The sequence below is a fragment of the Mercurialis annua genome, linkage group LG5, assembly GCF_937616625.2.
Source record: "Mercurialis annua linkage group LG5, ddMerAnnu1.2, whole genome shotgun sequence".
Lineage (NCBI taxonomy): Eukaryota > Viridiplantae > Streptophyta > Magnoliopsida > Malpighiales > Euphorbiaceae > Mercurialis > Mercurialis annua.
Window position 1 is genome coordinate 15,161,715 of NC_065574.1, and position 21,808 is coordinate 15,183,522.

At 32.0% G+C, this 21,808-nt stretch overlaps 2 protein-coding genes across 2 annotated transcripts; both read left to right on the forward strand.

Annotated features, from left to right (window-relative positions):
- The first annotated feature begins 12,806 nt into the window (after positions 1 to 12,806).
- Positions 12,807 to 13,938, forward strand: LOC130015534 (uncharacterized). Its single transcript, XM_056105864.1, has 3 exons — positions 12,807 to 12,975; positions 13,059 to 13,158; positions 13,234 to 13,938. Exons 1-3 carry the CDS (start codon positions 12,821 to 12,823, stop codon positions 13,936 to 13,938), a joined length of 960 nt encoding a protein of 319 aa, XP_055961839.1. The 5' UTR covers positions 12,807 to 12,820.
- Positions 13,939 to 14,018: 80 nt separating this feature from the next.
- On the forward strand, positions 14,019 to 15,859 carry LOC126681526 (uncharacterized). The gene is made up of 5 exons (XM_050377069.2): positions 14,019 to 14,335; positions 14,413 to 14,557; positions 14,640 to 14,933; positions 15,009 to 15,116; positions 15,377 to 15,859. Exons 1-5 carry the CDS (start codon positions 14,019 to 14,021, stop codon positions 15,842 to 15,844), a joined length of 1,332 nt encoding a protein of 443 aa, XP_050233026.2. The 3' UTR covers positions 15,845 to 15,859.
- Positions 15,860 to 21,808: the final 5,949 nt, after the last annotated feature.

Consider the following 21,808-nt stretch of genomic DNA (forward strand, 5'->3'; position numbering starts at 1 on the left):
ATTAACGTCAATAATATTTATTTATTATAACTATATATATTATTATTATAAAATTAGCTAAAATTTTTGTTGAAGAAAATCTTCTTTATGAGTTAATTAGATTAATACTATTATTTATATTGATCAATTATACTAACAATTAGATTAGTAGTAAGTAGTATAAATAATATATATATAATTGAAAAAAATGATATTTAATATAAAATATAAACTTTTTTTATTATTTATTGAGATACATAAAATTCCAATAAAGAAATAAAAAATTAAACCATTGTATTCAGCAATATAATATAAATAGTAATAATAAATCAACATAACAATTTGTACAAATTAAAAAACATAAATTGTGCTTCTCTAAAAAAAAAAGAACATAAACCTAATGGTTTTTTTTGTACGAAATCAAGAATGGAACAAAATTTATTAAGCTAAGTTTACTCATGAAAGTTTACTCTTACAATAAACATATATTATAGTTTTTATCAAATAATAGTGAAATAATAATTTAGTGGAAGTAGTTTCACCTTAATTAGCATTCTTAATCAATTATTTTAGTAAATAAAGTAGTAGTTCATTAGAATTAGTAGTCTATTTTAATTGTATCAGGAATAGTTTAATTCAATTAGTATTCTATATTAATTGTAGTTAATAATTAAATAATAAAAAAAATTAATATCAAGGACATTAGCGTAAAAGTGCTCTTCCCTTCTAATCCGCATTTTTATAAATAGTATAGATAGATTTATACTTTCTGTTTACTATAGTTATTTACTTTTTTTTACAAAATACTTATCACCATTAAATCAAAATCATATTTTTTTGTAATTACTTTATTTTAGGATTAATTTATTCTAAATTTTTTAAAATATACAATTTTTTCTTTAAAAATCACCTCAACTTCAAATTAGCTATTTCTGGCCATTATTCTTTTACAGTGGAAAATTTGCAAAACAAGTTTCAATATTTCACTTTTATAGCGAATAAATCTCAATGTTTAAAACGTTACGAAACAAACCATAACCTTCTAATATTTGGCAAATTATGACCTATTTTTAATTTCCAATCATTTTTTGTACACGCGGCGTTCGGAATTATCCTAACTTTCATATTCAGTGCCACATTACCCACTTGATGCGACATCACACTAAAGAAACTCATCTAACTCCCTCAACTTTGCCTACAATTTTAAAAATAAACAATGATACTCCCTCCGTTCCAATATAGTTGTCCACTTTGTGAAATTTTTTTATCCAAAAACTTTTGTCCACCTTCAAAAAGTCTAATTTTTACACTTCCTTTATTATCCATATTTAAAATCCACTAATGAGTAAATTGAAAGTAAATTACAAGTGGACCATATATTAAATAGGGATATGACAAGAAAATAAAGAAAATTTTATAAAATTCATAAACAATAATTGTTTTTCTTAAACTATGTGATAGAGTTACAGTGGACAACTCTATTGGGACGGAGGGAGTATCTTCTTGTTCATTTCAACACTCTTTTTCTACCACCTCTAACTTTCACCACCTATCAGACAACCTCCTTGCTGTCGGAATTCTCCCCGTTGCCGGATCAACCCCTCACCGTCGGGCCACCCAGACGAAGACGATTATCATCTTCTTTGTCTGGGCTGGGTATCAGACGAAGAGATCTATTCGTCTGGGTTGGGTGACAGACGAAGAAAAGGAATCTTTTTCATCTAGGTTGAATCCAGAAGAGGTAGTCCGGCGATAGGGTTGTTCCGGCGGTGGAAAGTTGGTTCGGCGACAGGGAGATCGTCCGACAGTAGGTTGGCGGTGCAGAAGAAGATGTATTTTTTTGTTTCTAAAATAATATGTAAAATTAAGATAATAACATTATTTCAGAATAATAGCATATAAAACTAAAAGGATAATTATAAAATGGAGACCCGAAAAAAAGATGGTAATGAACAAAACTCAAAAGAATGGGGTAAAATCATATATACTCTAAGAAGTGGGTCCTTCCTTAAGAAAATCAGAAAATGAGAAGTTTTGTCACGAAAACCCGTGGACGCCCGCCTGTGGTATCATTGCATTGCAGGTTTTTAAAAATTTCACCCTGTTTTTTTATTTTACCAAAAAATCTCACTTTACTTTCACATGTATTTCCTGTCTTTTTTTTTTATTATTATCACAATTCCCGTCTTCCTAATTCTTTGAAACCATTTACAAATTTTTCAGTGCCACAAAAAAAGAAGTGTGCAATATACTCAGGATCAGGATTCATTTTGTCATTCCAATGGAAGATGAAATGAGACTTAATTTGTGGATTTTAAAAATGATAATTTTATAGTGGTAATTTCCCAGAATATATGTTTTGGCATTTTATTTACAACTTTACATTGCAAGTTTTGATTTTTTTTTTTCTAATTTTTTTTATTTACGAAATATACTTTTTTTTTAAATTTCATAAATACCTTTTTCGGTTTTCAATTTCCGTTTTTCGATTTTTTCGGTTCGGTCAACCGAACCGACCGGCAGTTTTTTTATATAGTGTAAGATTAGTGTATATATAGTGTTAATTTTTATTTTTTATAGATTTTTTCCTGTAATTTTTTTATTTTATTTTTTATAGTGTAACAGTAGTGTATATATAGTGTTTTTATGGTGTTTATATAGTGTATAGGTAGTGTATAAGGAGTGTATTTATGGCATTTTGTAGTGTTTTTTGTGGTTTAACCATGAAACACTGCAAATACACCATAAACACTGCAAATACACCATAAACACTGTAAATGCACCATAAATATACTAAAAACGGCAGAAATACACCATTAATACACCAAAAATACACTAAAACGTAAAGATATTATAAAATTATTACAAATACACCATAAATCAATATTTTCTTTACAAAATCAGTAGCAATAAACAAATCTATGAATAAGAGAAGACAAAATAAATAATTATATGAATAATAGAACAATTTTATAAACAAAAAATTATAGATCTACAATAATTTATTTACAAAATATTTATATCATTAAAAAAAACCTAAAAAATTACACAAATCTAAAAACGAGTCGAGAAATCCATCGGAAGTAGACGAACGGAAGCGCGACCAAAGACGAATGGAAACGACGAGAAATCCATCGGAAGTAGACGAACGGAAGCGCGACCGGAAAGACGAACGGAAAAGTAATCGGATGAGATAAACTGAAAATCAAATGAAAAAGAAGACGAAAAGAAGAAGAAAAGAAGAAAGAAGAAGAGAGAGAAGAGCGAGAAAACAAAGGTGACTATGTAAAAGTTTAACCTAAAATGAGATAAGACTTCTTTATATAATGGGTATTTTTGATAAATAAGTTAGTTTATTAGGTAATGTAGGATAAAAGAAAAAGATTGGCTAAAATGGTGTACTTTATCCAAAACAGATATTTGGAAAATAATCCCAATTTTAAACTCTTTTCATAGGTAATTTGGATAAATATAAAATTTAAAAAAATATAATTAAATTTATTAAACTTAATTGTTTTTTCAATTTTTAAATTTTATTTTTTTATAATTTTTAAATATATAAATGGTACTCCCTCCGTTCTTTTTTAGTTGTTCATTTAGCAAAATATATTTGTCTCTAATTAGTTGTCCATTTAAGATTTCAATGTGATTTTAGCTGTTATCTTCCAAATTTATCCATCCCTAATAAATGACTCTATTTTAATTTAAAAGGCATTTATCAACTAATAGTATTATATTAGTATTTTCTTTTATAAATTAAAACAAAAGAAACACTATCTTGATATGTGCAATATTAGCTAAATTGACAGCTAAAAAACGGAAGGAGTATATTAATAGTTAATTTGTTTATTGGTGAGTCTTATATCATAACATAAAATTATTAATTCATTTGAGGATTCCTAGACATATTTATTAAGGGCAGAGGATACAAAAAACCTTCTACTTTTTCTCAAAAGTACATATCAGCTCTTTTTTAGACACAATTAAACTTTTATATTTTTAAATTTGAATAATTAGACCTTCATTGTTTTACAATCGAATAAATAAACCATTTTAGTTTATTTTTGGTACACTTACCCCCTCAAATTTTTGGTGAATATATTAAACATTAAAATTATTTTTGAACTTTTTTCCTAAATGATTATGAGAGACATGTCAACCATTAACGAGTGTTTCTAATGGTGTTGGACGAAAAGGGTTATTTGTTCTATTTGAAAATAAAGATGGCTTAATTATTTCCAAAAGATATAAAAGGGCTGATCTATATTTTTGTAAAAACTACGAGAATTTTTCTGTACCTTTTACCTTTATCAAGGGTGTATAAAGACTTTGAATTTTTAAATTGTTTATCAAATATAGAAGACGACCTATAATTTGCTACGCCAAAAATAGAAAGGTGCCTATTTTTGTGGGACGGAGACAATATTTGGTATTTCAGCTTCTTTTATATTTATAGATAAATTTTTATATTTAATATCCTAAAAGAACAAAATTTATTTTAAATAAAATAAAATAATACTAATCAGACATTTAATATATTTATAGTTTTACTAAATATTTACTTCGTTAAAAAATATTATATAATGTACTTTATATCCATCATTACTTTTTAAAACATCCAATTCATCTTTTTATAATTAGTTTTTAATATATATTTTTTTGTAATTACTAAAATGTTAAAATTTGAAAAAAAATACATATCTTTTTGAATCCAAAATTTTATACTAAAATTTGACTCAAATATAACTATTTAAAAAAAACTGAAATGGTAATGTTATTATAATAAACAATTAAATGATTTTGTTTAAATTATAAACTTAACTTATACCAAAATACTAAAATTATTTTGGTTAAAAACAAATTGGTTTTCTATTATAAGACTTAATATGAGATACTCTTTTCGTCTCAATTTAATTGAAAAACAGAACTCCTTTTCACATTACTTAAAAAAATGAGAATCTTATTTTTATATTTTCATATTATATAAAATGCATTATTTTTAAAAATAATTCTTTTTAATTACATTAATAGAAGGTGAAAATTAACGTAAATAAAATGGAGATCCGAAAAATAAATATTCTAAATTAGATTGAGACAGAGAAAGGTATTATATATTATTTCATTTGACAAAACGGTTCTGTTAACACCAAAATTAAAAAAATAGCCTTCATTCCCAATGGAATAAGTTCATAATCAAAATTGACCATTAAACCGTAATTAATTGGCCAGAAGATCATAAATAATTCTTCAGAAGATCCATAAAGTTTCAAGTTCATCCATCCTCAGGAGAATCTGTCCATAATTAAATAGTCATTAGATCGTTATTAATTGGTCAGAAGCCCATAAATAATTCTTCGGAAGTTCAAAAAGCCAGAAGCTCGGAAATAATTCTTCAAAAGATTCATAAAACCCAAGTTCATCCTCGGGAGAATAGGTCCATAATTAAATTGGCCATTAGACCGTGATTAATTGGTCAGAAGTATAAAAATATTTTTGTCAGAAGTATAGAAGCTAGTAGCCCACGAATTCACGTGCTTTTTTATAAAGCGGCAGTTCATGAGCAGTTTTATAGAAGTGGAGAAGCGCTTGAGAACGTGGGTAGTTGGAGATGCATTATCACCTGACAGTTTTCAAAAAGCGCTATAAATAAAAGAGGAGTAGAACGATTTTGGCCCCGATCAATTTCCACAAAAACACCGCCCAGAGACATAAACACTCAAACACTCTGTAATCTCATTTTCTTCAACCAGTAAACACATTTACGGTTGAATTTCTGTATTTTCATTCAAGTTTTTTTAACATTAATTTTTGAAGTACAGATAGTAAGGTTAACCAATCTCCAATCACTTGTTTTTAGAAGTCAAGTTACAAATTAGAATCAGTTTCTGGCACGCTCGTAAATTCACAAACACCTATCACGATTATCTACAAAGATCGAAAAACACCAGTAACAGATTTTAAGACTTTGGATAAGCTCATTCTTATCCAAAATCACTTAATGCAAAAAAGAGAAATGGTCAATTATGTAGAGAATCTTTAGACCAAATTTCCCTAAATTTTAAAAAATTAGTTTGTTTAATCTAATATTTGATCAAATTCATTCTTATCTCCTCTTTCAATTAGTTATACTAATCAATTTTGTTAAAGAATTTAATTATCATAACTAAAATCAAATTGGATCATTGAATAATTTTTATTAAAAAAAATATTTCCTCCGTTTTTTATTTGTCTAATGAGCCAAATATATTTATCTATAATTATTTGTCTTTTTAGAATTTCAAGATAATTTTTACTATTATCTTTTAAATTTATCCCTTCTTAATAAATGACTGACTCGATTTATAAAATATTTACTAATTAATAAGGTTATATTAGTATTTAATCTTATAAGTTAAGACAAAAAATTCATTTTTTAATATGTACAATTTTAATTAAATGGGCAGATTAAAAAACAGAAACAATATTATTTTTGTTCCATTAAAAAGGGGTATATGCATTTTGCAATAGATTAAAAAGATAATAATTAATATCATTTTTTTCTTATTTTATCTTTGTTGGTATATAGGTTAGGCCGCCCATAACGGATTGATCCGAACCAATTACGTATATGGATTTACATGGAAGAGTGTTGCAACCTTTAATTAAAGGTTGCAACTCCATGAAAGGTGATAACTTAATCGAAAGTTACATCTATTTGTAGCATCTAATATATATATATATATATATATATATATATATATATATATATATATAAAAGAAGCTAACTTTGATTCAAATTAAATACTCCTAAAATATATATACAATAAAAATAGTACATAAGGTGGTAGATTATAAGTATTACTCATGTTACTTCGACTTAGTGATATAAACTAAGTAGCACGTACACTTCACTTAATCAATATTTTATGTTTCAGAAACGTGTCGGACACTTGGCGTTTTGCACACGAAACCTCAATCTTAACATAGGAAACCTTAAAATAAGAGCGTTTCGCAGTGTCCTTGTTCAAGTGTCTCGTTTTCCGTGCTACCTAGGACATAAATCATTTAAACTAGTGGAATCGGCATGAGATATGTGTAGAACAATTTTATATTATTTTCGCATATTTCAACAATCCTTATTAATTACTCCCTCAATTTTTTTAGTTGTCACTTTAGGTAAATGTGTTTTTCCATCAATAGTTGTCCTTTTAAAAATTCAAGATAACATTAGCTAGCATCTTCCAAATTTATCCCTCTCATAATAAATGACTCTATAACTCAATTTATAAAAGCATTATTAAATAGTAGGGTTATTTGAGTATTTATTCTCATAATTTAAGACAAAAATTCCACTTTCTTAATATGTACTCCCTCCGTCCCGTAAAGATAGAAAAAGTACCACCTTTTTTGTCCCATAAAAATAGAAAAGTGGAGTTAGTTAAGTCAAAAATTATCAAAATACCCCTACATGCTTATCATAAAACATTAAACGCATATTTTGAAAAAAATAAAAAAAACGAGTTGTAAGTGCTATATTTAGTAAAGTATCTTTGAAAAATGTACATAACTAATTGATTACAAAGGGTAATTTAGACAAATTATCACAAGTTACCTATAAATAACTACATTCGTAATTCTTGTAAAATGGGTGCTTTTTCTATCTTTACGGGACGGAGGGAGTACAATTTTAGCTAAATGGACAACTAAAAAAATGAAGGGAGTATAGTTTTATAAATTATATTTAGAGTTATAGTCATTAATTTTAAAAAGAGAAGAAGAAAATAAAAAAAAATCATATTAAATGGAGGAAATTACACTCTATGCCTCATTTTTTATAAAACTATACGTTAGCGACTCAAAGTTAAAAATTGTGCAAAAATCTCTCAATTGTTTTTTAGAGTTTTCATTTATGCCTCATTATAATTTCAGTCTCATTTTACCCCTAACTTCCCACTACACTGTTATCTCTATTTTCTTTCACGTTACTCTTCTACTTCTCTTACCCACGATTTTTGTTATCTCTCTATTTTCAAACTTTAAATATTTCCAAACACTACTAGAAATCCTCTGATTTGCGACGGAAATTAGCGACGGACAACAAATCCGTCGCTAATTTCCACATTTAACGACCGAATTAGCGACAAGAATGACAATATGTCGCCAAATTGGAGGGAAAGCCAATACCGACGGAACTTCCGTCGGTAATCCGTCGGTGTTTTGGCGGGCTGGTGGAGGGAAGAAATGGCGCCTTATTCTTTACCAATATTAGCGACAGAAATAAAATATCTGTCGCTAAATGGGCTTTACAAAAACTCTGCGTTTTTGTTATTGGATTTAGCGACGGAATATAATCATTCCGTCGCTAATATTACCGACGGATTTTGTAATCCGTCGGTAAATCCTTTGGAAACGGTACGCACCGTTTCATTTAAGATTTACCGACGGATTACCGACGGATGGTATCCGTCGGTAAATCCTAACCTAATATCAGCGCGCCTTTCCTTCTTCTTCCTTCAGCAGCCGTTTCTTTTCCCTTCTTTTCCCTTTCTCCGTATACCCTCTCCTCCTCTCTTTCTCCGGCAAGCACACAAACCCAATCCCCACCGCTCCTCTCTTTCTCCGGCGATTGCTTGTCCGCTGCCCGCCCTCCTCTCTGGCGCCACGGCTCCTCCGCTGCCCGCACTCCTCTCCGGCTCCACTGCTTGTCCGCTGCCCCCATTCCTCTCCGGCGTATCTGATCTCCGGTAAGTTAGATTAGGGATTTTAATTAATTTTTATTTGTTTTATTTATGTATTTTAGTTATTAAATTTATTTTTTATTTAAAAAAAACAGTGGCTGCCCACCTCCACTGCTGCCGGCGCCGCCGCATTTCTCCGGTCTCCGGTCACCCTCCACTGCCGCCTCTGCTGTCCATCCAGGTCAGTGTTTTGTTTAATTAGATTTGTTCATTTCATTAAATTTAGGTTTAATTTAGATTAGTTAATATTATTACAAATTAGGCTTAAATTAGATTAGTTTTGTTAATTGATTATGTGTTTTTTTAATTAGATTAATTGATATTAATAGATTAGATTAAATTATTGTTTATTAAAATTTGTAAGTTTATTTAAATTAGGTTGGTATTATTTAAATTTACATTTTATTTAAATTGGTAACTTTTATAATAATATGATAGTTATATAAAATTAGGTTACTTTTTATATTTGTGTAAATCTATTAAAATTAGGTTAGTAAAGTAGACTAAATTTGTAATTGAAAAGAATTGAAAAGAATTGTTTTTTTATTTTGCTTGGTAAAATTAAGTTATTTTATTAATACTATTTTATTTAGATGTTAGTTAATTAGGCTATGCATGTAAATAGAATAGTTAATTTTTTTAATAGTTGATTAATTTGGTTAAGTTTTATGTGAATTGGATTGTAATCGTAAATATACGTTTAATTGTGTTACTTGTTAGTTTTGAGAATTTAGCGTATTTAGTTAATAATAACTGTAATTAATATAATACTATCTGTAATATGAAACAGTTTAGATGAACGGTGTTGGTTATGTGGAAATGTGTATTGTTTGCTTGCAGGATTTCCCTGAAAAATGGGTGATGCTCATTTTTAGGGGAAATGCTGCCGGATTTTCGTTAAAAATATTATATCACTTAGAAAATTGAAAAAAATGTATCTTGATAAAGTATTAATTTGTATTGTTATAATCTGATCCAAAACTATTAATGTAGGTTTGTTTCTGACGATTGCTGATAGCCGCTGATCATGGCCGCTGTTGTTTGTTTACATCGCTTATCTCCTATTTATTGCGGTTCTGCTCTTCAACAAGTAAGTGTTACTGCATTTTTGTATTCAATTTATAGTATTTAGAGTAAATTGAATAACAATTAAATTTATTTAACAAAGATTTTATTCACACCGAATAAAATCTTACCTAACCGTAGAAACCCGTCCCGTGTGTTCAAGCGATTGAACGACACGGGATTGTACGTGTGTACAGTTCGTAAAACTGTCGTCGTCTACGTAATTTGATCACGAAAAAACATATATGTATGGATATGGTATAAAAATATTCGGTAGTTTTCTGGCGTATGTTCTCCGGGTGGCTATTTAATATAGGCTGTGTAACGCTTATTCCTTACGGAATATATAATTAGCGTTACACACCCTATATTATGTAATGCACCTGGGGAACGACGCCGGAAGGCTGCCGAATATTTTTTCCGTATTCATGCATATATCGTGATCGAATTATGGGGCGCCAGTTTTGCGAATGGGATAGGACCCTACCCTTTTAGCAGTCAATTACATTGACTTTGCTACGTTGAGCTTATGAATCAGTACGTAATTGTACGTCCTCCAGAAATGAATCCAGACCGCAGCTGGATGTATACGAGGCATGACAGAGGCTTCCTGCCGCCAGATTTTTCCCTAATCTTGAAGAGTTCGTGAATTTTGCTGTACAACATCCCGAGTGTATGAATGGAGAAGAGATAAAATGCCCATGTTCTAGGATAAAATGTAGAAATACGAATTTTTGAGATGTCGAAGTTGTGAAACTACATGTCTTGCAGTCTGGGTTTGTTCCAGATTACTATGTCTGGATTCACCACGGTGAGGTGAATGTCCCTCATGTTGTTCAGCAGCCGGTTAATGAATACGATTACTATAATGAGGGAGGGGGAGATTTAAACTCCGGTCAGAGAATGGTTATTGATGCTGCTGGTCCTGAAGTTTTTGAGGAAGAGACCCCGAATGAAGAAGCTCAGAAGTTTTTTGATATGATGAGTGCGGCAGAAGAAGAAATATGGCCCGGAAATAGCAGACACTCACCCCTGTCCGCATCTGTTGAAATTTTGGATGTTAAGTGTCGACATCAGGGGTCGATATCTTTAATTGACGACACCTGCCGTTTATTACAAGAACTGCTTCCAGAGAACAACAAAATGCCGAAATTTTTTGCTAATATCAAGAAGCTGGTGAAAGGTCTCGGGTTGCCGGTTGAGGTTATTGAGTGCTGTTTGCACAACTGTATGATTTACTGGGGGGGCGGACGAGGATTTAACCCACTGCAAAGTTTGCACATTTCCTCGGTGGAAACCTGTTACGAAAAGCAATTCGGCCAAAAGAAGGGCTAACGTTCCTTATAAAAAAATGTTTTATTTCCCTTTAACTCCGAGGCTGCAAAGGTTGTACGCTTCCAAAGCCACGGCTAAACATATGACATGGCACGCTGAACATGAAATGGAAGACGAGAAGATGTGTCATCCTTCTGACTCTCCGGCGTGGAAACGGTTCAGTGAGTTGCATACAGATTTTGCTGATGAAACAAGAAATATCAGACTAGGCTTATGTACTGACGGGTTTCAACCATTTGGTAGTTTTGAAACACAATATTCTTCCTGGCCAGTCATTGTGACGCCGTATAATCTGCCTCCAGGCATGTGCATGAAGGATGAGTTTATGTTTTTGACAATACTTGTCCCGGGACCTGGAAATCCAAAAGACCATATGGATATATTCCTGCAGCCGTTAATAGCGGAGTTGAATCAATTGTGGGAATCTGGAATTCGGACGTATGACGTTCAAAAGAGGCAGAATTTTCAAATGAGGGCGGCGCTTATGTGGACAATTAATGACTTTCCCGCTTATTCAATGTTGTCTGGGTGGAGCACATCAGGAAGACTGGCATGTCCGCATTGTATGGAAAATACCGAGGCATTCACGTTGCCCGATAGTGGTAAACAGTCCTGGTTTGATTGCCACAGAAAATTTTTACCTACGGGCCATCATTTTCGTCGGAATGTTACTGAATTTCGAAAAGGCAAACAAGTAAAGCACAAATTTGGAGGTGTGAGGACTGGAGATGAAGTATTAGCAGAGGTTGACGGTCTGGGGTTTAAGAGGGCTTATGAGACAGATGCTAAGGCTACGAATGCTGATCTATCTAAAGGCCGTGGTTGGAATCGAAAGAGTATCTTTTGGGATTTACCGTATTGGAAGACAAATGTAATCCGGCATAATCTCGATGTCATGCATATTGAGAAAAATGTATTTGACAACGTTTTTAATACCGTACTCAATGTACCTGGTAAGACGAAAGACACGGCAAAATCTAGGGCAGAGCTGAATAAGATTTGTGATCGTCCCGGTCTAGCACAAGATCAGGAAACCGGTAGATATCCAAAGGCTTTGTATGCTTTGGACAGGGATTTAAAAAAGATTTTGCTCGAATGGATTCAAAAGTTAAAGTTTCCGGACGGTTACGTGTCCAACTTGTCAAGGTGTGTTGATTTAAACAGTTTGAAGATGATGGGCATGAAAAGTCATGACTGTCATGTCTTCATGCAACGACTTTTGCCAATTGCTCTCCGGGAGCTTCTTCCGCCCGAAGTGTGGGAACCTATAACAGAGCTAAGTATCTTCTTCAGAGAATTAACTGCCACATCGCTGAAAAAGGCAGATCTTGAGAGATTGGATCTTGATATCCCGAAGATACTGTGCAAGTTGGAACGTATTTTTCCACCGAGTTTTTTTAATTCGATGGAACATCTCCCGGTACACCTTCCATACGAAGCTATGATGGCAGGACCTGTTCAGTATCGTTGGATGTATCCGTTTGAAAGGTACTACATCTACAGTTCTATTTCATCGATCGAGTGGTTGGTACATGCATGAACTAATTATTTGATTATGCAGATACCTGAGAAAACTCAAAAATAAGGTCTCGAATAAAGGCAGAGTGGAAGGAAGCATCAGCAGCGGATATTTATTAGAGGAAACAGCGAAATTTGCATCTTTCTATTTCAAGGATGGTGATCCGATGCTACCATATCGGATGTAAAGAAATGAAGTTTGCGAAATGGACGTTGATGATGATGTCGACAGATTATCCATTTTCAAACCGAAAGGGCGACCTATAGGTGCTTCTCGGAACAGATATCTGGATGATGCTGAATATAATGCTGCCCGAAGCTATATCCTTCTGAATTGCACTGAAATCGAACCTTTCAGAGAGTATGTCTTCATATCCACATTTAAGTTCAATATTGAAGAATTTTATACAATTTGTCTTAATTCGCTCGTATTCTTGTAAATAGAGTTTTTGAAGGCGAGTTGTATGAAATCAACCCCGAAATCACACAGACCGAAGTTGTAGTCAAGTTGGAGAGTGAATTCGCCTTTTGGTTCGAGCAATATGTAAGTATTTATGTTGTTTTATCGTCGTAGTTGTATATATTATCGTGTTGATCCGTATAAATAATTGTGCTACAGGTGAAAGACCAAACTGTCTGTACCAATCCCTATATTCTAAGTCTTGCAGAAGGACCGCTTAGATCGGTCAAAACATTCAAGGGGTATTGTGTGAACGGGTTTAAATTCAATACTGAAGAATATGGGGAGGATCGGGTTACAATGAATAGCGGAGTTTGTGTAAAAGGATCACTCTACGGTCCGGCTGAAAGCGACTTTTATGGAGTGTTGACTGACATTATCGAGTTAGAGTATCCAGCTCTACCGATAAAAAGGACGGTCTTATTTAAATGTAATTGGTTTGATCCTATGAAAAAAGTTGGTATGTTAGCCCATCCTCGGTATAACATAGTGGATGTTAATCACAGAAAGAGGTACAACAAATATGAACCCTTCATTTTAGCTGAACAGTCCGATCAAGTACATTACTTACCTTATCCTAGCAAAAGGCGAGACAAAAAAGACTGGTGGGCAGTATGCAAGATAAAAGCTCGCTCTGAGATAGACATGCCTGCAACAACTGTTCCAGCTTTCCAAGATGATAGTGCAGATCATCTGCTCGATGTCATAACAAATGAAGAACCGACAAATTTAGTTGATCCGAATGGCGAGGCGGACGAGGCTGCATTACACAACCCTCCATTAGTGGAGACGGAAGATGATTATCCACCATCTTCATCAGACGATGAAGACATTGGAGCGGCAGATAATATAGAAATTGCATGATTCGTTTAAGTGTCATTTATGTAGAATTTTGACTTTTATTTACATTTGTTGATGTGGTAACTTTATTTTGTTAATAAATTATGTGTTATGGTTTTTATAATAGTTGTGTTTATTTTTTTCTTGTCGAATATTTTTTTGTAATCTTTTTTGCAGATATGAGAGGTTCAGGTGGTTCTTCTGCCGGCCGAGGCCGCGGTAGGGATACAGTTCAGGGACGCGGACGTGGACGCGGCGACCCAGAGCAGGATGCCCCTGAGGACTCGGATGCCGGGGCTGAGCAGCAGGTGCTAGCTGCTAGACCTGCGCCGCGGAGAGCGGCGAGACAGCCGCAACCACAGGGCCAGCCACCAGCGACGGACGAGACTGGGAGGGTTAGAGTTACACCAGATGCTGCAAGGTATGATTGACAACTTTTTTTTAAAAAATAATTTAATTTAAAAAATGTGAAAACTAAGTGTTTTTTGTAATGTGCAGAGAAAAATTACTGGATAGCAGGAACGACAGCGGGACAGCATCTAGGGCGATCTTGCCCATTTTCCGATCTAGATGGTTTGCTGAGGGTTCCTCGTGGAAGAAGATTACAGCAGAGCATAAGGGCTTCTACTTCGAGGAGTTCAAGGTTGTTAAATATTTAAAATTTTAAATATATGTTTAACTTTTTTTTTGATTTCTAATTATATTTATTTTTTAATGGTTTGCAGAAGGGTTTTTGCTGGGACCCGACCTACCCTGAGGATCTGATTAGAGGGGTCTTCTACCGACATGCGGGCAATCGGTATAAAGATACTCTCCACAACATGAAGCCGGATAAAAAAGAGGGCAGTGTTAGTGCTGATACTTGGGCGTCATGGAAGCGAGACTGGGATACTGCTGAGGCTAAGAAAAAGTCCGATATAGCACGAGCTAATCGGATGAGTGAGCCGTCCGGAGCTGGCACCGGACCTGTTCGACATACCGCAGGATCGCGATCGGCTACGAGGCATAAGACAGTTATGGTATGTTTTTAATATTAATAATCGTGTTAAATATTTTGTTTATCTATTAATTAATTTGTTCATTTCATATAATAGACTGAGGAGCTTGGTCGAGAGCCCACTTTGGCTGAGTTGCATGTACGGTTGCACCTGACCAAAGCAGATCGGACTGTCTTTGTTGACAAGAGATCAAAGGATAAAAATGTAAGTTTATTTTAACCTTAAGTGACTGTTTAATATGACTTATATATAACTTTAATTATATAGACGTTGTTTATAGGATGTTTACGTGTTTGTTGTGGGTGTTGTGATTGCTGTTACTTATAGTTGAACAGAGTGTCTGTAGTTTTTGCAGGATGTCCCTGAAAAATGGGTGATGATCAAATTATAGACAAAATGCTGCCCAATTTTAGTTAGAAATGTAGGTTTAACTAATTTAAAAATTTGTATTTTTTAAATCTCAGGACCGTTTTCAGGCAGAGCTTGCTGCAGCAACACAGTCTCAGGCAGCTGGAGAAGGGAGTTCGTCGACTCCAGAGCCGATCGACGAGAACGAGCTGTTTTTGTCTCTCGAGGCAATCAAGAAGCAGCGAGTCTACGGTATTGGATCGGCTTCAGCATCCTACATCGGCCAGAGCAGCGCTAGCCGATTGCGCCGCGGCGGATCATCCCAGCAGGGGAACGTTAGTACTGAGGACATAGAGCAGCGTATTGCTAGGGAGGTTGAGGAGCGGCTCGAGCAGCGGATTCGTATTGTGGAGGCGGGTTTCGAAGAGCGGGTCGAGCAGCGGATCCGTAGTGTGGAGGCGGGTTTCGACGAGCGGATCCGTACTGAGCTTGCGCGGCTGATGACTACACTCCCACCCGAGTTACGCCCGCAGTTCCCACCACCCCCACCCCCTCCTGCTGATGACACCACTAGTTTAGAGTAGGCTTGTGATACACTTGGACATATTTATGTTTTTTGTTCGTATACTTTAATATTAATGTTTTTTGTATGCTTTTTGACGTTTATATATATATATATATATATATATATATATATATATATATATATTACGGATTTGGTTATATATATTTATTGTTTCTTATGTATGTGAATGGTATATTTAAGAGGTCTAACGAATAACAGAAAAAATATGAAAATAAGTCGTAAAAAAATAAAATTTTGCCAAAAATAGGTAATTTAGCGACTACCTGTTTTAATTTTAGCGACGGATTTTCCGTCGCTAATTAAACATGACACGACTGTTTCTTGCAGTTGGCGACGGAATTTTCCGTCGCCAATTGAAAAAAACAGCGACGGAATTACCGACGGAATTACCGACGGAATTTCCGTCGCCACGTTAGCGACGGAAATTCCGTCGGTAATTCCGTCGGAAAATTGGTCGGCTGGCCGACCAATTTACCGACCTTCTGCCTCCAACTTACCGACGGAATATTCCGTCGGTAAGTTGGCGACAGACAGTGTTTTGGGTCGCTATTACAATTAGCGACCCAAAATTTACCGACGGACGGAGTCCGTCGGTAATCCGTCGCTAATTACAATTAGCGACGGATCTCAGGTGTTTAGCGACGGATATTTCCGTCGCTAAACACCTGTTTTCTAGTAGTGAAACTTTAAAACTTGATAACTGTCATTTATATCTCCTTAAATCTCTTAAACATTATTGTTTTTTATTTTCTTTCTCTTTCTCTATTACATTAGAGATTTTCTTTCATTATAATTGCTCGATCTTGAGCTTCCGATGCTACAGAGAAGAGTAAGATATCTCAAACTAAAACAAAATCAGTCGCCAGATCTTCGAAGAAGAGGCATGTAAAGGAACCAGCTCGTGAATCTAAAAGGAAAAAACGAATTTCATTCGAAGAAACACAACAAAAGGGATATGAGGTATGATTTTAAAATAATTTATTGTATTTTTTAACTTTTCTTTTTCATGAATTGTTTTAAATTTTTTATAATTTACTATTGCCCGATTTTCATTCAAATCAGATTATTTTTTACTTTACTGGTTTAATTTTTGTTGATTCATGGTTTTCTTGATGTTCTTTGGAGAAAGAAAAATACTTTCAGTTTTTGTTTGAATCAGATTGTTATTTGCTTTTTAGGTTTTCATATTGGTTGATTCATAGCTTGCTTGATGTTAATTTGTTTGTTAATTTCAGTATTCATTAGAATCAATTTGTTTTTTTATCTTATAGGGTATGAATTTAGTTGATTTGTAGTTTATTTTTATGTTTATTCATATCAGCTTTCATCTCGTTTCAAGTGTTTTCTGATTTTGTATTGATTTTATATGTTTTTAAATAGTTATAGGTTTCGAATTTTGCACATAATTTATGAATTGACCAAGTTTACTTGATGTTGATTTATAGTTGACATAACTTCTTATGATTTTCAGATTTTGCACATAAATTATGAAATGACCATGTTTACTTGATATTGTTGATTAGCTGTTGACATATCTTCTTATAATACTCTGATTTGTATGTTATATTTCATTTTGTTTATATGTAGCGGTTTAAAATCAAGTCTGCAGATTGTTATCACTCTATACTTGCATGAAATATGACGCTATTAAGGAAATTAAAGAGAAACTAAATGAGTATAACTATTTGTAAGTATTTCTTTTATAATTGATAAGTAAGTATTTCTTTTATAATTTGTTATGTGTATATTTATTATTTTGCAGACTATTACTTGAATTAACTATATATCAACTCTAAGTAAACTATAATTTTGTTATGTGTTGTGATTATTTTTTTCTCGTTTTTTGTCTTTCAGTGACTATGGAGTCCACATATTCCGTGCTGCTGAATTTTTTGTGGATAAAAAAAAATGGGACCCGGTTTTGATGTTGCACAACATCGTGCTTGTTATGCTTCTTCTTTGTATGCTTATGTGGTTGTTGGAAGGAAGACTCAAACATAATTTGTGATGATGAACGTCACGTCAAATACAAGAGGCATAAATATCTGATGTTTAGACTCTTATTTTGCATTTTTATGTTTTAGGAAAGTACCTAGATTTATCTTATAAGCTACTAATATGAATTTTTTTTTTCAGTTTAATTTTAGTTTTTTTGTGAATGCTTATAAAAACGTTTACTTTATGTCTAATAAAGTAACCTTTTCAGTATTTTTTTTATGTTTGTTTGAATTTATATATGTTAATTTAGTTCTAGTTACTTGTATCAACCAAAAATTAACTTGAAATCAACTTGATGTAAACTGTTTCATAAATTATATAATGCTACATTTATAGTGTGTGTATATATATATATATATATATATATATATATATATATATATATATATATATATTATATTTGACACGTTGTGTTTATATTCTTCATACAATATGTTATACTCCCCTTAGAAAAATAAAATGGATCTCGAGCTTTTATAATTTCTACAATTTATATTTAATTTAGTTATAGGGAATTCAAAACAAATAAACTATTAAATGGACAAGTATCAATTTCCTTCTCCTTAAAGAAGTGTCGATTTTTACTGATTTGGCGAGTTCTTATTGAAACCCTACTTTTGTAATTTGGCAAGTTTTTAAAGATCAACTGAATGTCAACCGAATATCAATAAAATGTTAACCAAAAATAAACCAAAAATCAACCGGATGTCAACTGAAGATCAATCAAGTATCAATTTTTTTCACTGCTACAGAAGTGAGGACACGATTCAGTTTCAATTTGGATTTTTAATTTTAATTTTTTAAAAGAGAAATTAATAGTGCATATTTGATAATTTTAAGATCGATTGAAAATCAACCTAAAAGCAACCAAAATGTCAACTAAAAATCAACCAAATATTAACCAAATATCAATCAAGTAAATTTTTATTTTTCTTTCGTAACACAGTGCTATTGTTTGTTATCATTTTTCAATTTTAATATACTCCCTTTATTTAGGGATTACAAAGAAGAAGAAAATGAATTTTAAATTTTTATAATTTCTAAATTTTGTATTTGGTCTAGTTATAGTTAATTCAAAAAAATAAACTACAAGGTCGAAAAGTGTCAATTTCAAATTTTTTGATGATTTTTTTTAACATGTTTAACCTTTTCTTTTATTATTTGACTAAATCTAAAAGAACAGTCACAACTGAAAATCAACAAAATATCAACTAAAATAAACCAAATTATTTATGCCTGAAATATATTTGAAGTAAATTATATGTAAACTAAAAATAACAATAAAAGTTTTAATATTTATTTACAAATTAATTAATTTTTTTTGTGTTACTCTAATCATAGATCAACTTATAGTCAACTTGTAATTTTAAATTGCAGTTCCATGAGTCGAGCAAATTAATGATCTTGATATCAATTGCATTCAAAGTTAAAAGATTCGACAAGAATGGGGATTTGTTGTATATAAACATTAAAAAATAAGTTATTAACTACAAAAATAACCAAAATATTGCACAAGAGTGCACGCACAAAAAAATCCAAAAATATAAATGTCCAAACACTGATTTCAACAAAGCAGAATCCTCTGTTAAAAAAAAAAACAAAGCAGAATCAACATTAACAATAACACGTACTTAAGCAAAAAAAAATGGACAACAAACACTTATAAAAATTGCTTAGCATATAAAAAAGACATACCTACCTAAAATAACAATCTAAGATTTAGACAGTTTAGAAACTACCAAAAAAGAACCTCAATTCATGAATCACAAGATAACAAATAAAACTATTAAAAGAGAAAATCACCACCAAATTCATCAAATTACTAGACAGAAACCATCAATATCAAAAAATAAAAATACTAATTTCAAGGAACCATAAAAAACCAACAAATAAATATAGCATGTTCTTTTACAAAAAAGAATAAAATCCAAATCAGAGTCTAATAATTCAATTCAAATTTCAAATATAGAAATAGAACTGGCCACATTTGATTTACATGTGTTTAACAATTTAATTGATGTCATCGGAATTAGATTATCAACCGCTTCCTCAAACTAAAAATACACAATTGCTTGAATTATATCCTTCGATCAAATATGTTTTGCAGAAATTAAAACATAAATACGATTTTTACTGTTAATACAACTGAAAACTAAACAAGCAGAAATTGAAATAAAATTAGGTATTATTTATAGGAAAAATCAAGCTCATTAATTAGCTGTTTCCGTTGTTTATACATTTAGATTTGTTTATTTAATGAATTGGTCAGATACTGAAATCATTCATGTGACAACCTTTATGAGCAACTGTACTGTTTTTATTTTTCAATCCATAAATTAAATTTCTTGCTTACGTTGCTGTTCTTGATGATTTACTGTTTGATTGTGTTGAGATGGAAGTTTAATTCAAAAAACATGGTGATATTGAGGTTAAACTGCTGATTATGACAGATTTGTGGAGCTCCTGTTGTTCTCTAATGGCGGCATTTACAAGCTTGAAGAAAAGCTTGATTGTTATTTTGAAAAGAAACTTTTTCCATATTCATAATTGATTTAAGGAAGGGTAGTCTTGTCCTATTTTTAAATGAAACTTCCGTGTTTTATCATTTTATGTATTTATGAAAAGCATTTTTATTTTTTTGAGAGATTCTTGCATTTTATTATAGGCTAATGTATTTATGAAAGAAAAGGGCCTATTTAGATTATTTGTGTACTTAGCCCTATTAAATGGCACTAAAAATAGAAAGGCCCAATTCAATAATATAACCTAATCTCAAGAGAAATTTTTCGTAATTATCTCAAAAGAATACTCTTGTAATTTATTGTTAAATATTTCTGGTTTTAATAGTTATTGTTAAAAAAATCAATGAAGTGTTTAAAAATAATTTTTTTTCTTAATTAACTAATAGTTTCTTCGAAAATTTAATCAATTAATTATGTAAGCATTCATTAGTAAACATATTAAAAAGGATAAATAATGTACAAATTTTTATAGTTTAATTATATTTTATAAAAGTTAATAAATATATACGCCAATTATAGTTTCTTGGCAAATTGATAGACTAATCAAAATTCGGTGAAAATTGATGATGCAAAGGTCGGAATTGGCCTCATTCACTCAATAAAACAATATGTTTTGAAAATCCAACTTCCGCTACACTTGATTTTCAATCAATGCATCAAATTGTCGAAAGTTTCTTTGATGAATATATTTATCAATTTTTATAAAGCATAATGAAATTATAAATGCATGTATAGCTCAGGAATTCATATGACATTAACCTATTAGATAAGATGCCAAGTGAAAACATCAACAAAAACTCCATTTGTCTCCCCAACAATTGGAAAATTGCCTCCACACCCAAGAAAATCTATTTTCTTCTAGGATGTAATCCACAGGCAGACTTATGTGATGGCACGACGTATTAACAATAACTAATCTATGCGATATTTATAACTGTTCGCCTAGAAATATTCCGGAGTCGAATCTTTAAATTTATAATCGGGATCGGTTTGAGGTTTGATACTTTAACGAACCTATGTAGATATTCACAGGGCTTGTTTGGTTAAAGACACTTAACCACGTGATTTAAGAAGTAATAATCTGGGAGTTAAGAACTCAGACGAGATTAATACCGAAAACTACTCCTAAATTAAAACAATCCGGAGATTGCGAGATAAAAAGCACTGGGCTTGGTTTTTGATTGATTGATTTGTTGATACAAAAATAATAAAGCTCTGAGCTATTTATAGCTCCTCATAATTAAGACTCCTAATTTAACTAGGACTAAGACTCTGAAAGAAAATTTCTCCTAATGAGCTACAAACTCCTAATAAAATAGAAAAAGCAATAATAAACAAGCTTTCCGTTGGGCCTTGATCCCTGATAAGCCCATATGAAGTTCTATCCGGTAATTATTTGGGCCGGTGTAAACAATGCCCCCAACAAGTCTGAAATGTTTATC